The following is a 20,012-nucleotide window of genomic DNA, read 5'->3' as shown; positions in this document are numbered from 1 at the left end:
GTGATCCATGGGAAGCTACTGGCAAGCTTTCTCACATACTCTCATCTGTCAAGCCAAAACTTGAACTCTCATAATGATGATATGTGAGTGATCTGTAAAAGTTGAGTGCCTTTTGTCCATTCAGGACCAACCAAACATCACAAGAAGCCTTTTGGTGAAAGCACAGTACTGATAAGACCAGGCATCTAGAATAAATAATGCAAAATAATATTCAAAATGGTCATTAGGGTGGCTATACTATAAGTCATATCGATACCATTTTCATTTAAGTCAATCAGACATCATAATAATTCCGGTGAAAACACAATGTTGATATGGCCATTCATTCAAGTGTAGTGATAACGATTTTCAAGATGGCCACTCTTGTGGTGGTAACAGAAGTCTGACCAGCACCCATTTCATTTAGGACCAACTATACATCATAAGAAGCCATTTAGTAAATACCCCATGTTGATACAACCATCCATTCAGGACAAGTAGCAAAAACACATTTTTAAGATGGCCACTGTGGCAGCATCATAAAAGCAAAAACAATATTGTTCTGGTGAACCTTTGAACCACTATGGACCTCTCCCCCCTGAATTGGGTCATGAACTGAGATTGGGAACTGCTGACCATGTGATGAATGCATGTGTATTGTTTTATGGTTGTTGTTGTTGGGTTTAATGCCATTTTTCAGCACAGAATAGTCTATACATGGCGGCCAGTATTAATGGTGGAGGAAGAACCCAGGAAAGAACCACTGACCCACGAGAAGCTACTGGCAAGCTTTCTCACACACCCACATTGACTGAATCCGAGACTTGAACCGGCGCAGACGTAGGCGAGATGGCAATGATCTATAATGGAGAGCACTTTAGACCACTTGGGGCCCCTGTTTTATGGTAAACCTCCAAGTAGTTTAAGAGGAATAGTGTTAGCAAATTTGTGATAATGGATAACAGATGATGGTCAGCAGACCATTCTATAACTTTGTTTGGTCTATGAGCAGTGGATCTAAAAACTACATAAGAAAACAATGAACTTTCCTTATCGTAGGAAAGTTCATACCTATAAGCTTGCAGATAGTTTGGCCACATGCTTTGTTGTCACAATTAGACCCAAAAAGTTGTTGTTGTTGTTGTTGTTGTAGGGTTTAACGCCATTTTTCAGCACAAGATAGGCTATACATGGCGGCCAGTATAACTGGTGGAGGAAGAACCCTGGAAAACCCAGGAAGAACCACCGACCCACAAGAAGCTACTGGCAGGCTTTCCCCCATACACACACTAGGGACAGAAAGAGTAAATGCCTCCACTTTGGTGTGCCAAATCAAAGGTAAAAAATGAAAAGTTATTGAGATTGCCAAAAGGTTACTCTCATAATTTCATCATAAAAGGAATAATTAAAGTAGGCCCAAGATGCAGTAATAGCCCTGACCTTATGCACTTCAATTCTCATGAAAGATGGAAAATGGTGGCATCAAAACTATCAGAGGAACCCTTGAGAGGTAGAAAGAGGTGACTCCAATCTTTTCTTTGCCCTTTAAAGGAACTTTAGGGCCCTAACTTAGCAAATGAAACCTATCTTGATCATTCCCAGTACAGACATGGCTAAGACTGGGAATTTCAAAATGAACTGTAGCTATGGAAGGTAACTGATCCTTAGCCATAAGCCCAGGTTGGCAAGGAAATGAAACTGAGGCCTAATTACCACTGAACCATAAACAACCCATTTCCATGGACAAGACAAAAAGCTCACTCCTCCCTGAAGATAATATTTGGAGGAAAAAGACTTTCTTAAGAGTAAGGTTCTTGAATGAATCTTCATTCAAAGATTCATATGGAATTTAGATACACTGAAAAACCACATGAAAAGTTCCAAATAGACATTAGTCAGCAAGATACTGGTCTCTGAAACTTGAAATACCTGATGAGACCAAAAAGATAAGGGACCAACCCAATGGTGGGGCCCTTAGAGAACTCGAGTATTGTAAATGGCTGCCCTAGAATCCTAAACAGCAGAAATATTATATTCCCTTTCTACCAAATGAAAAGAAGAAAGTCTGAAACAGTATTTAAATTTGGAAAGCAAGGACCAACATATCACAGAAGATTTTCTACTCTGCATCATAACTGTTGGAAGTGGAATGCCTCATAGACTGGACTATATGCATGGCTACCTTGTTCAAAAAATGGTTTCAGCAGATTAAACCTTCTTAAATGAGTCAAACATGAAGGTGAAGAATCTGTGGGTTGCTGTGCAGGACAGACCCCTGTTGCAGCAAGTTCCTCCTCCACTGGGCCTGTCTAGCAACTGTTCGAGTTGATTACTGAATCATGACTGTTGTGGAGGAAGACTCTTAAGTGTAAGCTTTTTCAAAGAAAGCTTCACTCAAAGATTCATAAAGAGGTTCTGATAATGCCCACTAACACTACCTCACAGAGAAAAAGAACCTCTAACTTACGCAGAGACCATTCCATGAGGACTACACAGCCCCGTCTGGACTGGATGTCCACCATGACATTCCTTTTGCCTGGAATATAGTGGACTGTCAGAATGATAACCACAGAGACTGCCATGAAAGAAGGTTTCAAACTTTCATGCATAGTGTATCTTCCTAATGCCTGAGGTATGTACCTACATGTGTTGTATGAGGGAACCATAACACAACACCTCCTTACAAAGTTGGCACATCCCTGTAGGGCTAGAAACTCTGCCCATATTTATATGTTGTTTTGTTGCAAGTAAATTCTTCCAAGGGGCTTTATATCTGATCATGCTCAGAGTTAGTTGCTATAACAGCAAGGCAAAGGCAAGCTGATAACAAAGTCTTGGACATTAAACTTGATATAAAAAACAGATTCTGAGCTGTCCTGTCTGGTGGGACATGAACTCTGCCTTAAGTGGTAAGGAAATCCATTGCTGAGAAGGGATGAGATCAAATTTATCTAATTAAGGAATAAGAACCAAAAGGGTCAATCTCAACCAAAGAGGAAAAGCTTCTTAAGGAGAGTAAAACTGAGGATATTATGCACCAACCAGTCAAAATAATGGAGGATGTCGTGATCCCTAAAGTAAGCCATTATTATTTACATCACCCTGGTAAAGGCTCTGAGTGAAAAGGCAAGACCAAATTAAGAGAACATTATCCCCATCAACCTGGTAATGGCTCTAAGGGAAAAGGCAAGGGCAAATAAGGAGTCCATTATCCTCATCGCCCTGCTCAAGCCTCCGAGGGAAAGGAATGGCCAAATTAAGAGTCCCTTATCCCATCAACCTGCTTGAGCCTCTGAGGGAAAAGACATGGCTGAATTAAGAGCTATGATCCCCATTACCCTGCTAAAGGCACTGAGGGAAATTGCATGGCCAAGTTAAGAGCTATGATCCCCATTACCCTGCTAAAGGCACTGAGGGAAACTGCATGGCTGAATTAAGAGCTACGATCCCCATTACCCTGCTAAAGGCACTGAGGGAAATTGCATGGCCAAATTAAGAGCTACGATCCCCATTACCCTGCTAAAGGCACTGCGGGAAATTGCATGGCGAAATTAAGAGCTATGATCCCCATTACCTGCTAAAGGCAATGCAGGAAAATGCATGGCCAAATTAAGAGCTATGATTCCCATTACCCTGCTAAAGGCACTGCGGGAAATTGCATGGCCAAATTAAGAGCTATGATCCCCATTACCCTGCTAAAGGCACTGCAGGAAATTGCATGGCCAAATTAAGAGCTACGATCCTCATTACCTGCTAAAGGCAATGCAGGAAAATGCATGGCCAAATTAAGAGCTATGATCCCCATTACCCTGCTAAAGGCACTGAGGGAAATTGCATAGCTGAATTAAGAGCTATGATCCCCTTTACCCTGCTACAGGCACTGAGGGGGAAATGCAAAGCTGAAGTAAGTACCTATTATCCCATCACCCTGCTAAAGGCTCCGCAAGTCTCAACGAAGAATCTGAATTTGAAATACTTCTTAAATAATGGAAAACCAGAGGTATTTCCTGTCATGCAGGAAGATGGTTATGTCCACGTATGTATCATGCAGATCTAGGTAGAAAAGCCCAGTTGAAGGGCCTCATGGCATTCCTAACCAAGGCATCTGCCTCTGTCCTGAAGCATTCGTCCAGAAGAAATCAGTTTAAAGTGGAAAAAAGCAATGATGTCTCTTTCTATCAACACCAAGAAGATCTCAGTTAATACAATTACAGAGGAGAAAGACAATAAATGCAAACGATTGCTTTAAAAGGTTTTTAAAAACAATAACAATGTCAAAATCTGATGACCAATCTCTGCGCAAGTACTCATACCATGACCAAAAAAAAAGAACAAAAAAAACGGAAGGAATACCATATGCTGGCTATGATTAAGAAATCAGACTGGGATCAGGTTCATTTTTATTTCTGGCCTACAATTATTAAATGAAGGGGGGCAATATTTAGGTTGGTCTGGGGTTGGGGCATCATGGAAAAAGTAAGCAATCCAACAGCAGCAGGTACTATATTGATATTAAACACTGAATATGCATTTCATAAATTGATAACTTTATTTATTCTATACTACAACAGAATCTGTACCATAAAAACATTTCTTCACTAATAATTCAACGCACCATTTTCAGTTAGGACCATCTAGACATCAACAGATCTCTTTTAGTGAAGATCCCATTTTGATAAAACTTCCATTCAGAAGGAGTAGCAATAACAAGATTTTCAAGATAGCTGCCGTGGTGGCCATATCTGACATCAGATCACCATCTTCATCAATGAGACATTCGTAACAAGTCTTTATGTGAAAGTGCCATGTTGATATGGTCATCCAATCACAAGGACTTGCAATGGCAATATGTTACAAATGGCTGAAGTGGCAGCTATACTGGCTGTCCAAGTACTGTCATTTTCATTTAGGATAAACTAGAGGGCATCATAAGTCTTCAATATGACAGCATTTGTGAAGAGTAGCAATAACAAGATTTTCATGACGGCTATGGTGACCACCATATTGGATCTCTTGAGTAGCATCATTTCATTCAGGACCATAGCTCATAAGATTTCTTCATGTGAAATTCGCACAACAGAATAACTTTCCATTCAGGAATAGTGTACATTTTTTTATATGGCTGCCTTGGTGGCCATATTGGATGTTAGAACAGTACCATCAATCAGACAAAAGTCTTTATGTGAAAACCCAATGTTGACATGACCATCCATTCACGACTGGTAGTGATAGCAAGATTTTTTTGGGGTTGTTCGAGCAGTCATTTTGGACAAACTAGATCATGTGATAAATGTGTAAGAAAAGTTTCAACAAAATCATCCAAGTATGTTGGAGGAGAAGCAATAACAAACTTTTGCTAATGGATGCATGGATTTTGTATGACGGACAGCAGGCCATCCCATAAGCTCCTGTGGCCTATGACAATTACAGCTAAAATTGCCTACAGTTCTTCTGTATTAGGAGGGAAAATCCCAGGAAAACTTAGGAAGATGATACATGAATCACAATACAAATATGAAACTAGCAATGTGTTCATACAACACAGATGCCCCCAATATAGTGCCAATGAAGAAAGTTTATTCAAAATACAAGGTCAAAGTTCAAACTGGGATTATAACTTTATTTTTAAATAGCAAATTTCAACAAGAGCTCTGAGTGGGCCCAAGATAAGATAACTATTATGAAGATGACATCTGCATAATGGCCAAACACAAGAGCCAGTGACAGAGAAAACTGCATTTGTGGGATGTTTTGTGTAAAACTTTCATCAAATTCTTTGAAATTCTCTCCCAACCCCATCCATGTTTATTCATGTAATAAAATGTTTCCTCATACAACAAAATATATTTAAGTGAACAGAGACTTATTACTTGAACTAAAAGAGAGAAAAGTTCAAAAATTTAGTCAACTTAAAGCAGCAACACAGTGTGATATAAACAATTAGGTAAATGCCATGTGCTAATCAGCTTTATGTCACTGCTAGACTTACAATCCTTCCCTCTGTCCATCAAGTAGTGCTTGACAAAGGGACTTGTTCTGGGGTATAGTCTGTAGAATCTGACCGTCGTGGGTAACATAGCCTATTGCCCACTGCCCAAGTCTTGTACAGCTTAACCGGAAGACATAGCTGAAAGAGGATAACAAAAAGCAGACTGTTTTAATCTTCTTTTTATAACTTTAATATTAATTAACCTTGCCTTAAAATGAGAACTGAAATTATTTTCAATATGATAACTTGATGAGTAGAGATGTTAACCAGAATGTAATCATATAATCAATGACTATGTTGATCACCAGCAGCCACTGTGAACAATATATTAATCATGCAGAAAATATATTCTAACTAAAGTAATCTAGAAAACAAAATGTTGGCCCCTGTTTCAGGGCTTAAAGGCATAAAACAATTAAAAATTGTGACATTAATCAGAGGTACTATATAATGAATTAATAAATCCTGAGATCATTTTGCTTTTTTTTTTCTTCTTAAAGCATTTTGTTCTTAAAATCTGCTCAGAAAGCTATTTCCACTGTCCATCCCTAAAAGCCCTATTGTATTTCCTGAAAGTCAAGCTTTGAGTAACCATGGAGTAACTGCAATTAAGACCACTATTACAAGTATAGTTAATGCTTTGCATTGTTTTCTTCTATGATCACTATTACAAGCATAGTTAATGCTTTACAGTGTTTTCTTGTATGATCACTATTACAAGTATAGTTCATGCTTTGCATTGTTTTCTTCTATGATCACTATTACAAGTATAGTAAATGCTTCGCATTGTTTTCTTCTATGATCACTATAACAAGTATAATTAATGCTTCGCATTGTTTTCTTCTATGATCACTATTACAAGGATAGTTAATGCTTCACATTGTTTTCTTCTATGATCACTATTACAAGTACAGTAAATGCTTCGCATTGTTTTCTTGTATGATCACTATTACAAGTATAGCAAATGTTTTGCATTGTTTTCTTCTATGATCACTATTACAAGTATAGTAAATGCTTCGCACTGTTTTCTTGTATGATCACTATTACAAGGAAAGTTAATGCTTCACATTGTTTTCTTCTATGATCACTAATACAAGGATAGTTAATGCTTCACATTGTTTTCTTCTATGATCACTATTACAAGGATAGTTAATGCTTCACATTGTTTTCTTCTATGATCACTATTACAAGTATAGTAAATGCTTCGCATTGTTTTCTTGTATGATCACTATTACAAGTATAGTAAATGCTTCGCATTGTTTTCTTGTATGATCACTATTAAAAGGATAGTTAATGCTTCGCATTGTTTTCTTCTATGATCACTATTACAAGGATAGTTAATGCTTCACATTGTTTTCTTCTATGATCACTATTACAAGTACAGTAAATGCTTTGCATTGTTTTCTTGTATGATCACTATTACAAGGATAGTTAATGCTTCACATTGTTTTCTTCTATGATCACTATTACAAGTATAGTAAATGCTTCACATTGTTTTCTTCTATGATCACTATTACAAGGACAGTTAATGCTTCACATTGTTTTCTTCTATGATCACTATTACAAGGATAGTTAATGCTTCGCACTGTTTTCTTGTATGATCACTATTACAAGGATAGTTAATGCTTCGCATTGTTTTCTTCTATGATCACTATTACAAGTATAGTTAATGCTTCACATTGTTTTCTTCTATGATCACTAATACAAGGATAGTTAATGCTTCACATTGTTTTCTTCTATGATCACTATTACAAGGATAGTTAATGCTTCACATTGTTTTCTTCTATGATCACTATTACAAGTATAGTAAATGCTTCGCATTGTTTTCTTGTATGATCACTATTACAAGGATAGTTAATGCTTCACATTGTTTTCTTCTATGATCACTATTACAAGTATAGTTAATGCTTTGCATTGTTTTCTTCTATGATCACTATTACAAGGATAGTTAATGCTTCACATTGTTTTCTTCTATGATCACTATTACAAGTATAGTAAATGCTTCACATTGTTTTCTTCTATGATCACTATTACAAGGATAGTTAATGCTTCACATTGTTTTCTTCTATGATCACTATTACAAGTATAGTAAATGCTTCGCACTGTTTTCTTGTATGATCACTATTACAAGGAAAGTTAATGCTTCACATTGTTTTCTTCTATGATCACTAATACAAGGATAGTTAATGCTTCACATTGTTTTCTTCTATGATCACTATTACAAGGATAGTTAATGCTTCACATTGTTTTCTTCTATGATCACTATTACAAGTATAGTAAATGCTTCGCATTGTTTTCTTGTATGATCACTATTACAAGTATAGTAAATGCTTCGCATTGTTTTCTTGTATGATCACTATTAAAAGGATAGTTAATGCTTCGCATTGTTTTCTTCTATGATCACTATTACAAGGATAGTTAATGCTTCACATTGTTTTCTTCTATGATCACTATTACAAGTACAGTAAATGCTTTGCATTGTTTTCTTGTATGATCACTATTACAAGTATAGTTAATGCTTCACATTGTTTTCTTCTATGACCACTAATACAAGGATAGTTAATGCTTCACATTGTTTTCTTCTATGATCACTATTACAAGGATAGTTAATGCTTCACATTGTTTTCTTCTATGATCACTATTACAAGTATAGTAAATGCTTCGCATTGTTTTCTTGTATGATCACTATTACAAGGATAGTTAATGCTTCACATTGTTTTCTTCTATGATCACTATTACAAGTATAGTTAATGCTTTGCATTGTTTTCTTCTATGATCACTATTACAAGGATAGTTAATGCTTCACATTGTTTTCTTCTATGATCACTATTACAAGGATAGTTAATGCTTCGCACTGTTTTCTTGTATGATCACTATTACAAGGATAGTTAATGCTTCGCATTGTTTTCTTCTATGATCACTATTACAAGTATAGTTAATGCTTCACATTGTTTTCTTCTATGATCACTAATACAAGGATAGTTAATGCTTCACATTGTTTTCTTCTATGATCACTATTACAAGGATAGTTAATGCTTCACATTGTTTTCTTCTATGATCACTATTACAAGGATAGTTAATGCTTCACATTGTTTTCTTCTATGATCACTATTACAAGTCTAGTAAATGCTTCGCATTGTTTTCTTGTATGATCACTATTACAAGGATAGTTAATGCTTCGCATTGTTTTCTTCTATGATCACTATTACAAGGATAGTTAATGCTTCACATTGTTTTCTTGTATGATCACTATTACAAGTATAGTAAATGCTTCGCATTGTTTTCTTCTATGATCACTATTACAAGGATAGTAATGCTTCGCATTGTTTTCTTCTATGATCACTATTACAAGTATAGTTAATGCTTCACATTGTTTTCTTCTATGACCACTATTACAAGGATAGTTAATGCTTCGCATTTTCTTGAATGATCACTATAACAAGTATAATTAATGCTTCACATTGTTTTCTTGTATGATCACTATTACAAGTACAGTAAATGCTTCGCCTTTTCTTGTATGATCACTATAACAAGTATAGTTAATGCTTCGCATTGTTTTCTTGTATGACCACTATTACAAGCATAGGTAATGCTTCGCATTGTTTTCTTGTATGATCACTATTACAAGCACAGGTAATGCTTCACAGTGTTTTCTTGTATGATCACTATTACAAGTATAGTAAATGCTTCGCACTGTTTACTTGTATGATCACTATTACAAGCACAGGTAATGCTTCACAGTGTTTTCTTGTATGATCACTATTACAAGTATAGTTAATGGTTCACAGTGTTTTCTTCTATGACCACTGTTACATGAATAGTTAATGCTTCACAGTGTTTTCTTGTATGATCACTATTACAAGCATAGGTAATGCTTCGCATTGTTTTCTTGTATAATCACTATTACAAGTATAGTAAATGCTTCGCACTGTTTACTTGTATGATCACTATTACAAGCACAGGTAATGCTTCACAGTGTTTTCTTGTATGATCACTATAACAAGTATAGTAAATGCTTCAGTGTTTTCTTGTATGATCACTATTACAAGCACAGGTAATCTTCACAGTGTTTTCTTGTATGATCACTATAACAAGTATAGTAAATGCTTCACAGTGTTTTCTTGTATGATCACTATTACAAGTATAGTAAATGCTTCGCACTGTTTACTTGTATGATCACTATTACAAGCACAGGTAATGCTTCACAGTGTTTTCTTGTATGGTCACTATTACAAGTATAGTTAATGGTTCACAGTGTTTTCTTCTATGATCACTGTTACAAGGATAGTTAATGCTTCACAGTGTTTTCTTGTATGATCACTATTACAAGCATAGGTAATGCTTCGCATTGTTTTCTTGTATGATCACTATTACAAGTATAGTAAATGCTTCGCACTGTTTACTTGTATGATCACTATTACAAGCACAGGTAATCTTCACAGTGTTTTCTTGTATGATCACTATTACAAGTATAGTTAATGGTTCACAGTGTTTTCTTGTATGATGACTATTACAAGTATAGTTAATGCTTCACAGTGTTTTCTTGTATGATCACTATAACAAGTATAGTAAATGCTTCACAGTGTTTTCTTGTATGATCACTATTACAAGCATAGGTAATGCTTCGCATTGTTTTCTTTCAAACCATATTATACATTGTAATGACTTTTCTCAATGGATCCAAAGTGATACTACATTATGTCCAGAAGCATATTATAGTATGGGAGAGCTATAGCACAGAAAAATCCATCAGGTCATGAGCTAAATATAAACAGTTAACCTAATAATAAATTGCAGGTCATGGTGACCTTCTTTGGTTGTACAAGACTCCAGACAGTCAATTTTCAAAGACATTTCACGGATTTTATAGAGACTTCCTTAATGTTTTCAAAAAGTATTTTATTCTTATGGAAAATTAATTTTTTTCCAAAAGTTACATTGACAATCAATATAAAATAGGTTAAAAAGTGGAAGGAAAAAACATGTGACTAACTAGCATGCCACTATAGTAAAAGGACACAACTCCAACAGGTAACTACCCATGTCAAGTAACATTTATAAGTCTTTGGTATGACTCAGCCAGGGTTCAAACCTATGACCTGCCACATCCGAGGAGGACGCTCTAACCACTAGGTCACCAGCGTCCTCCCCCAACGGGGTGTTGAGGGGCAGGCCTCCATCCAAAAATGCATTTTACAATCATAAAAAAATTGCTTCTGGTGCAACATAAGATCATAATATATAACAAAATAATCAATTGAAAAACTAACAAACTTACCAAAAATTTTCGACTTGAATAATGTCACAATATTTACTGTCACATGAATTTGTTATCCAATACTATTGGTGCTTAAGTTATTTCATCTGATATGCTAGTCGAGGGTTTTTTGCGGCTTTGACAAAGATTTCTTTAGTCTTATTTTTTTCTGACTTTTTGGGCTCAATGTGCAATCATTTCTTTTCCTTCTCAATGACAGCCTTTTTCCTTTCAAGCTGGTGCTTGTATTGGCATGCAGTGCACATATTCTGACTGAGAACTACCTCTGTTCTCTCATGCAAGAAATCTTTCTTCTTAAATTAACTGCACTTTTTCCAGATGCCTTCTGAGCTTCAGTTTTTCCGTATGCAGCTTCTTTTGTAGGTGCTGTTCCAAATGCTTCCAACCGCGATTACCATCGAGCCGAGGTCACAAAATGCCAGTTCTCAAGAGATTTCTTATAAAATGACCAACTAAATTTCCATTGACTTTTTGCTTCAGCCATTCCCATATCCATACATTTTTTAAAGCTTTATCTAAATTTCTCATGTCATGATCTCTCTCAACAACTCGGGACGCCATTTTTTGCAAGCAGGCTTCTTCTTTCCATTGCCATCAATTTCTATTACGTGAAGATTCATTGGATGAATTTAAATTTTTGACCAATCAGAATACTCTTACGAGAGTTGTGGGCTAACTAATATATGGAACGAATACGTTACAAGAGTCGTTGCAGAATGGGACTGAACAGACCATTTTTAAAAAACCTAATTGGAGATGATAAAAAAAAGGGACTATATCAAGAAATATTGGATTCAAGTAAGGAGAAAAGAGGATTTCCTCTTTAAAATGGATAAAAATTATGTCTGCATATTCCTTGGAAGTTCATTATATACATGTCCCAAGGAATACATATGGCAAAAATCACTGTTCAATTACATGGACATTTTTTGACGAGATCAACCTAAATGTGATCCAGAACAAACCAGATTGAATGTCACCAACTGAGCTGTCACAATCATGTTGAAAACAAGAACTGAACTACCCTGTTTTTTGTTATGATAGATGCAACATCCTCTTTTCTCTACCCAGTTTAGAACCTGTTCAGTAAAAGTCCACAGTTATCAATAATTTTCTTATGGAAGCATTTTAATGACATTTATTGTCTAGACTATTGAAGAATCAGGACATAATTAACTTTGAGTAAATTATATTTTTACTAGATTTTACAAAAACAATGACTATTTAATTTAATTTCAGTAACTGCACTTACATTTTATTGCTTATCAAGATGCAACCTCTCACCATCTTTTAAGTAAAAAGTTTTTATGAACATGTTCTAATATGTACTACCATCTGGACCAGTTCTTGACTAGGTGGAAATAATGACTCTCAAGTGGAATATGGCTATACAGTGTATGTAAGATGATAACCTCTAATTGCAAGCTACATTTATGTTCAGTATTTATTTTTGTAACTTGATCCCTCAGTCTTTACTGTCAACATCCATGCAAATTTAGTTCACCACTAAATCTAAGAGCTGTAGTGGCTCTATGGTTATCACACAGCACATTGTGACCAAATGGGTGAAGAATCATTCCCACCCCACTTCCCGCATTTGATACAATCTTTAATCTCTGGGTCAGGCACTTTAATCCAACTGTCTTATCACAATATAACATTTCTAGCGATAATATACTGTTGCACACCAAACAAAGAATCAAATCCTCAATAAATTATTGAAAAAACGTTATGCTCAAGTGTTCTTATTGTGCAGAATAATACTGTCACTAAAAAGTGAAAAAGCAATTATGAACACTTGGCTTCCTACCTGCCAGGTTTGTTGGCATATTTCTGAAGTCTGGCCTTGACCTCATCATAGGTTAAAAAGGCAACATAACCTGGATGTGTGACTGCGAGTACATTCCAGTTCCGCAGCAAATTGAACCAAGGCTGGAATAATCTAAAGAGAAAAAAAAAAGGAAAAAATGTACAGTTACATATACCCACAATGATATGAACCCAATTATGGAAGAAATTATGCAAGATTAATTCTACATAAACATGATAATATGTCATCAAATGTGCATGCATAACTGGATAATAACCTTTGTCCAGCCTCATTTTATTTAGATAAGAAGTATTTAAAAAAACATAAAACATGAAGAACTTTAACATTGACCTTAATCTAGGGTGTGGATGGATGGATATTTGGATGAACATATAGATATACAAACACGTGTGCTGATGTGATTGCTTAAGATTGGCACATGAAAAGCATCAGGATAATGATTCCAAAATAAATATAGATACAGCAACATCACCTGTCAAAATGACCACTTGTAAGAATCAATAATAACCTAAGTCCACTCAAGAAAAAGAAAACTTGGGTATGTGAGAATGTTTATCAGTAGTTTCTCATGGGTCACTGGTTCTTTCTCCATCAAATATGCTGGCCACTACATGCCGAAAATTGGTATAATACATAGAAGAACTAAGCCACTCGGTACAAAAGTATCATGATATGCAAGCTAGATGCAATCAAATTACAACATAATTTATGTCAAGATCATGCAATCAAAATACTGTCAAGACCATGTAAGCCAGATGTAATCAAAATACTGTCAAGACCACGCAAGCTGGATGCAAACAAAATACTATGTCAATGCCATGCAAACTGGCTGCAATAAAAAATAATGTCAAGATCATGCAGCTGGATGCAATCAAAATACTGTCAAGACCCGATGCAAGATGGATGCAATAAAAATACTGTAAAGACCATGCAAGATGGATGCAATCAAAGTACTGTCAAGACCATGCAGCTGGATGTAATCAAAATACTGTAAAGACCATGCAAGATGGATGCAATCAAAGTACTGTCAAGACCATGCAAGACTGATGCAATCAAAGTACTGTCAAGATCATGCAAGTTGGACACAATCAAAATACTGTCAAGACCATGCAAGATGGATGCAATCGAAGTACTGTCAAGATCATGCAGCTGGATGCAATCAAAATACTGTAAAGACCATGCAAGATGGATGCAATCAAAGTACTGTCAAGACCATGCAAGATCGATGCAATCAAAGTACTGTCAAGATCATGCAAGATCGATGCAATCAAAGTACTGTCAAGATCATGCAAGCTGGACACAATCAAAATACTGTCAAAACCACGCAAAATGGATGCAATCAAAATATTGTCAAGATCATACAAGCTTATACAAATAAAATAACTATGTCAAGACCATGCAAGCAGGACGCAATCAAAATATTGTCAAGACCATGCAGGCTGGATGCAATCAAATACTGTCAAGACCATGCAAACTGGATGCAAACAAAATGCAATGCCATTACCATGCAAAGTGGATGCAAACAAAATACTATCAAAATCATGCATCTGGATGCAAACAAAATACTGTCAAGACCATGCAAGATGGATGTAATCAAAATCATGTCAAGACCAAGCAAGCTTGTTGCATACCAAATACTATGTCAAGATCAAGCAAGCTGGATGCAAACAAGATACTATGTCAAGACCAGGCAAACTGGATGCAATCAAATAGTCAAGACCATGCAAGCTATATGCATGCACACAATACCCTTTACGCAACTGGATTATGTCCCCTGTGAACATTCTACTTAAGGTGAAATAGCTCTTTCTTGTAAATGCTTTTGTCATGTATCCAATCATGCTTTAACAGATGAAGAAGCCATACATAATATACCAGTAATAATCATGCCTGTCCAAAAGCAACCAATATACAGGGATTAGGATCACTTTTTTCCTGCTGTGATAGCATCAGTATTCACCAGCAAATTTTTTTGTTAACCTGGTACAGCTAGGCATTAGTACTTTCTTCGGCTTTGCTTTTGCAGCCAAGGTGACATGTTGTACAGGCAAGATGACATGTTATTTTTTATTGGCAAGATGATATATTTTGCAGAGTAATGCTTAAGGCTTATAATCCTGGGAAATTTTCTAAATGGGAGTGGGGTAATGAAGAAATGAACATAGAGCTTGAAAATATATTGTATGATTTCCCCCCCCCCATGATTCTGAAGAAATAATCACAAATCCTGCAATCGTACATCCAAGAATACACCCTGAGGCTGACAACTGATGGAGAGACATACAGACAAAAACATATCAATGTGTCCTACTTAGGGCATGAAAAGGCAACTGGTTAATCTAACCACTGATCAGATTTTATGTTACTAATAAACTGGGGCCCCGAGAGGCCGAGTGGTCTAAAGCGCTATCCATTACGGATCACTGCCATCTCACCTCTGTCTGCATGGGTTCGAGTCAAGGATTCGGCCAATGTGGGTATGTGAGAAAGCTTGCCAGTAGCTTCTCGTGGGTCAGTGGTTCTTCCCAGTGTTTTCCCGGGTTCTTCCTGCACCATTTATACTGGCCACCATGTATAGCCTATCGTGTGCTGAAAAATGGTGTTAACTCCACAACAACAACTGATAAACTTCTAACTTTCCCATGACTTAAACAACAACTTCCATATGGACAAGGAGCCAAAATCAGCATAACCTAACAATAATTTTTGGTAACTGTAGAGAAAAACTGCACTTTTTGTCCACCCAATCACTTAAATGGACAAGCAATTAAGTGGATTTTTTCAGGGTAAGCCATCTATCTTCCAATGTGGAGTTTAGTTTCATGAAAAAACTTAATCGGTGACTCAAGTCTTTATTATAGGACTGAAAATGGAGTCCTTTACAATATTTCGATGTACATTCATAATTTTATCTTCTGGAATGGGAATCCACAAATTCTAATTAAGGCTTCAATCTGTGGGGACTAACTAAAAGATTACTTTCAATTAGTTTGGCAAATAAACTGTGAAGCAAACTGGAGTACTTTAAACATGTCATGTACAGTTTTATTTTCTGATCTGAATGTACAGTAAATCAATAATATTTGTGATGAAACTAGTTCAGGCTATTTAATGTAACAGAATAAAACAAGTGACCCACACTGGCATATGACCACTCACCAGGCTGAGATCTACATGTACCTCAAAATCAAATAGTAAACAAAATCCAACTATACTACTGACTTGACAGAAGATAACTTTCTGTTACCATATCAGTGTTGTAAATACATGTACAGAGGAACCTCATTAATCCAAACTCTGTTTATCAAGAAACCTATCCATCCAGACATAGCTCCATTAATGCAGAAGTCTGCACTTATGGATCCAAAAAGCAAAATCTGTCACCAAAGCATAAATTTATTATAAAACATGCCTCGATAATCCAGAAATAATCTGTTGAAAACACGAAAATGTGAAGAATTGTATATGAAAATACAGTCAGCTGGGTAACAGATTGACCTATGCACATTTGGAGAAGTGTCAATCTTAAGTTAAAGTTATAAACTGGTTACATGATCATGTATGTGGAAAATTAGCTTGACTGTATTGTAATCAGCGATTGTATGAACAATGTCTGTTTTTGCACCTTGCCGATAGGGGTTTCAATAATTAACTAAACACAACGGGCTCAAACCACACTTCGACATACTATATGGTTAATAAATTAAGTTTGTGGTTTATGTGTATGAACTTGTGAAGTCTTTCTGCTAGAATGCTCTTTTCCCCAAAATATGATCAAACTCTGTACAGTGGACATAAACTATTTTTTAGTAATGGAGCCAATTTGCACAAATTTGAAAGCCCTTTATGTTTTATGGTACTCTGGAACAAATTTGTTTAAAATTGATCTGGTGGTATTTTGGGAGACATTCACTTTTGTTAATTAATGCACAAATGAATGTAGAGCCATGCCATAAATAAGGTCAAGTGAGACAGAAATGGCAATAATCTGACCACATTATGATGTATTTGGTCTGGTCACATAGTTCAGTTACTGATGGTACTTGATTTAGAGTTATATGTATCAATGCACTGGACTTGGTACTTTTAAATCAATTCTGCGTGGGACAGTTTTCCCATTCTCATCAAGGTGGCACATGTAACACTTGCGACATAACAAAATGACAGAGAACGAGAATAGATACACGTTTTCTAATAAGCAAAGAAATGGAATTTATTTTGTTACATATTATTCCACAAAAGACATAGCTGTGAAAAATGTGGAACAAGACTCTAAACTGTTTGATCCGCAAAAGGTAAAGATATGAGCATTTAGATATAATAATAATAATAATAATAATGAGGACTTTGTATAGCGCCTAATCTTTAGAAGATCTAAGCGCTTTACAACATTAGACAACACTTATAAGATAAAAACATATAATGCTATGATTACAAAAACAAACACCATAAAATTAGAAAACATTAAAAAACATGCTGAGAATATTTCAGGTAGGAAACATTATTCAGTCTATAAGTTTGTTCTTGCAGTCGAAATAAGTGATTTTTGAGAGCTCTCTTGAATGTGATCTTTGTGTCTAAGTTCAGTGGGCAATTCATTCCACGTTGTTGGGCCCTGGTATGCAAAAGAACGCTATCCATATGACTTTGTTTTCATAGTGGGAATAATGAGTATATTATTGTCAGAAAAGGAGCTTAAGTATCTTGCTGGTGTTTACACATGGGTGAGGTCGGATAGGTATGTTGGACTAGAGTCCGACAGTGAAATGTAGCACAGAGAACAAATTTTGTGTTTGATTCTGGATCGAATGGATAGCCAGTGTAGGGTACAGAGAAGTGGGGAGGTGTGCTCTGATTGTGGTACTCTAAGTATGATCTGAGCAGCTGTGTTTTTAACTTTTTGAAGTTTCTGGAGCACATATTGAGATGAACCAGACAGAATTGAGTTACAATAGTCCAGTTTTAAAAGTACTAATGAACACACAAGTATTTTAGTGGCATCAACTGAAAGATATTTGCGAATTGAGCTGATGTATCTCAGCTCAAGATATGCAGCCTTGCATATGTTCATGACATGCTGGTGCAGTGTAAGAGTACTGTCCAGAGTAACACATAGGTTTTGTACTGATTGTGTGAATTTAACGTTGGTCTTGCTGATATTTATTGTTTGACGTAAAGGATGTGAATGAGAAACTCTTTGTGTTGTGATCAGAATGGCCTCAGTTTTATCATCATTCATCTGCAGCTTGTTACATGTCATCCATGATTTCACATCAGAAATGCATCTCTCTACACCTTGGATGGTAGCATCAACTTCAGTTGGGTGGCTAGATTTGTATATTTGGGTGTCATCAGCATACAACTGGTGAGACATTGGATGATGATCTATGACACTTGAGAGCGATTGAGTGTACAGAATGAAGAGAACAGGTCCAAGAACAGACCCCTGTGGAACACCACAACATAGATCAACTGGGCTGGAGTGTATTCCATTGCAGATACAATTTGTGTCCTGTTGACCAAGTAGGACTTGAACCACAGTAAGGCTGTATCATGAATGCCAAATAAATGCTGGAGACGGTGAAGTAATTTATCATGGTCTACTGTGTCAAATGCTGCAGACAAATCAAGGAGGGTGAGGACTGTAATCTTTCCACTATCCAACGACTGTTTGAATTTAGATGAGATACAAGCTGGGATAGGACAACCTTTTCTAAGATTTTTGATATGAATGGGGGATTAGAAACTGGGCGGTGGTTCTTTAAATCGTTATGGTCTAGTGTTGGTATCTTCAGCAGAGGCTTTACAATGGCAGTTTTCAAAAAATGATGGAAATTTCCCAGATGAGAGAGAGGTATTAATAACATCAGTTAGTGAAGGCAATACTGGATCTAAGCACTCAAGCAGCGGTTGATGTTGGAATTGGATCAAGTTCACATCACTTTGGTGCACTCTTCATCAGGACTGTACATACGAAATCCATAGAGACAGGTTCAAATGCTGCTAATATTTGCCGCTCAAATTCTGTATCTCAACTGTATGGTGGCGACGAGTCAATTGAAATTGTGGTGTCAAGCTTATCTCTAATGGTTTGTACTTTGTCACGGAAGAAATGTGCAAACATGTCCGGAAGGTCGACTGGAGAGATGGTAACTGGAAGTGGTGTAGATTTGTTCCTTGACATTAGCTTGTTAGTAATCTCGAAGAGCTCTTTGCAGCTGGAACTTTCCATGATCTTAGTAGTGTAGTGGGCTGATTTCGCTGCATGGACTATACTATATCTGTGATGTTCTTCTTAGCGGCTTCATAGATTTGCTTATGAATAGTAATTCTGGTGGAAAGCCAAAGCCTCTCAGCTTTATGGCGGTCTCTTTTAACAGTGCAAAGCTGGTCCCTAACACTGCTATACCATGGAGAACACTTTTGAATTGATACTCTGCACTTGGTAGCTGGGGCATGTTTGTCAAGCAATGAACGCAGGCAGTTATCGAGTTGTTCTGCAGTAGGAGGTAAGCAAGTTGTTAGGTTAGCTTGGTTGTCATGCATTAGTTTGGATCTATTTATCATACAGAGATTTCTCTTAGTAGCAGATAAAGGTGGAGGGTTAGGGACTGATACGTCAAGATGGCATATAATGCAGAAGTGATCTGATGCAAGGTCATGGGATACCAGGGAGGACCCTAGAATGTTATCATCAGGTCTATGAAGAATCCAGTCTAAAATGTGACGATGTTTATGGGTGGGTTGGTTAACTGACTGTTTGAGGTTGAAAACATTAATGGAATCTATGAGTTTTTGATGTATTTCGGTTTCTGGGACAGTCAAAGTGAAAGTTGACATCTCCAAGAATAATCAGGTTGCCACCTATCAAATTTCCATAGTCCAGGAGATTTGGAAACTGCTCCAAAAAGACAGTCAGCCAGCTTGTTTTTTCT

General features: G+C 36.4%; 1 protein-coding gene across 6 annotated transcripts in view; it reads right to left on the bottom strand.

Moving 5' to 3' along the window:
* The window catches only part of LOC149793753 (E3 ubiquitin-protein ligase CBL-B-like), a 149,843-nt gene that overhangs the window by 88,518 nt on the left and 41,313 nt on the right, over positions 1–20,012 (bottom strand). For all 6 annotated transcript variants that reach the window (XM_089967730.1, XM_089967731.1, XM_089967734.1 and 3 more), the window contains exons 3-4: positions 13,057–13,188; positions 5,969–6,106 (exon numbers count right to left, since the gene is read on the bottom strand). In XM_089967730.1, the coding sequence (XP_089823856.1) occupies positions 5,969–6,106; positions 13,057–13,188 (270 nt within the window). The remainder of the gene's footprint in view (positions 1–5,968; positions 6,107–13,056; positions 13,189–20,012) is intronic.

This window comes from Sinohyriopsis cumingii, chromosome 8 (genome assembly GCF_028554795.1).
Source record: "Sinohyriopsis cumingii isolate HCF-2022 chromosome 8, ASM2855479v2, whole genome shotgun sequence".
NCBI classification, from domain to species: Eukaryota; Metazoa; Mollusca; class Bivalvia; order Unionida; family Unionidae; genus Sinohyriopsis; species Sinohyriopsis cumingii.
The sequence above is the reverse complement of the archived record's forward strand: the minus strand, read 5'-3'. Positions and strand labels throughout refer to the sequence as shown.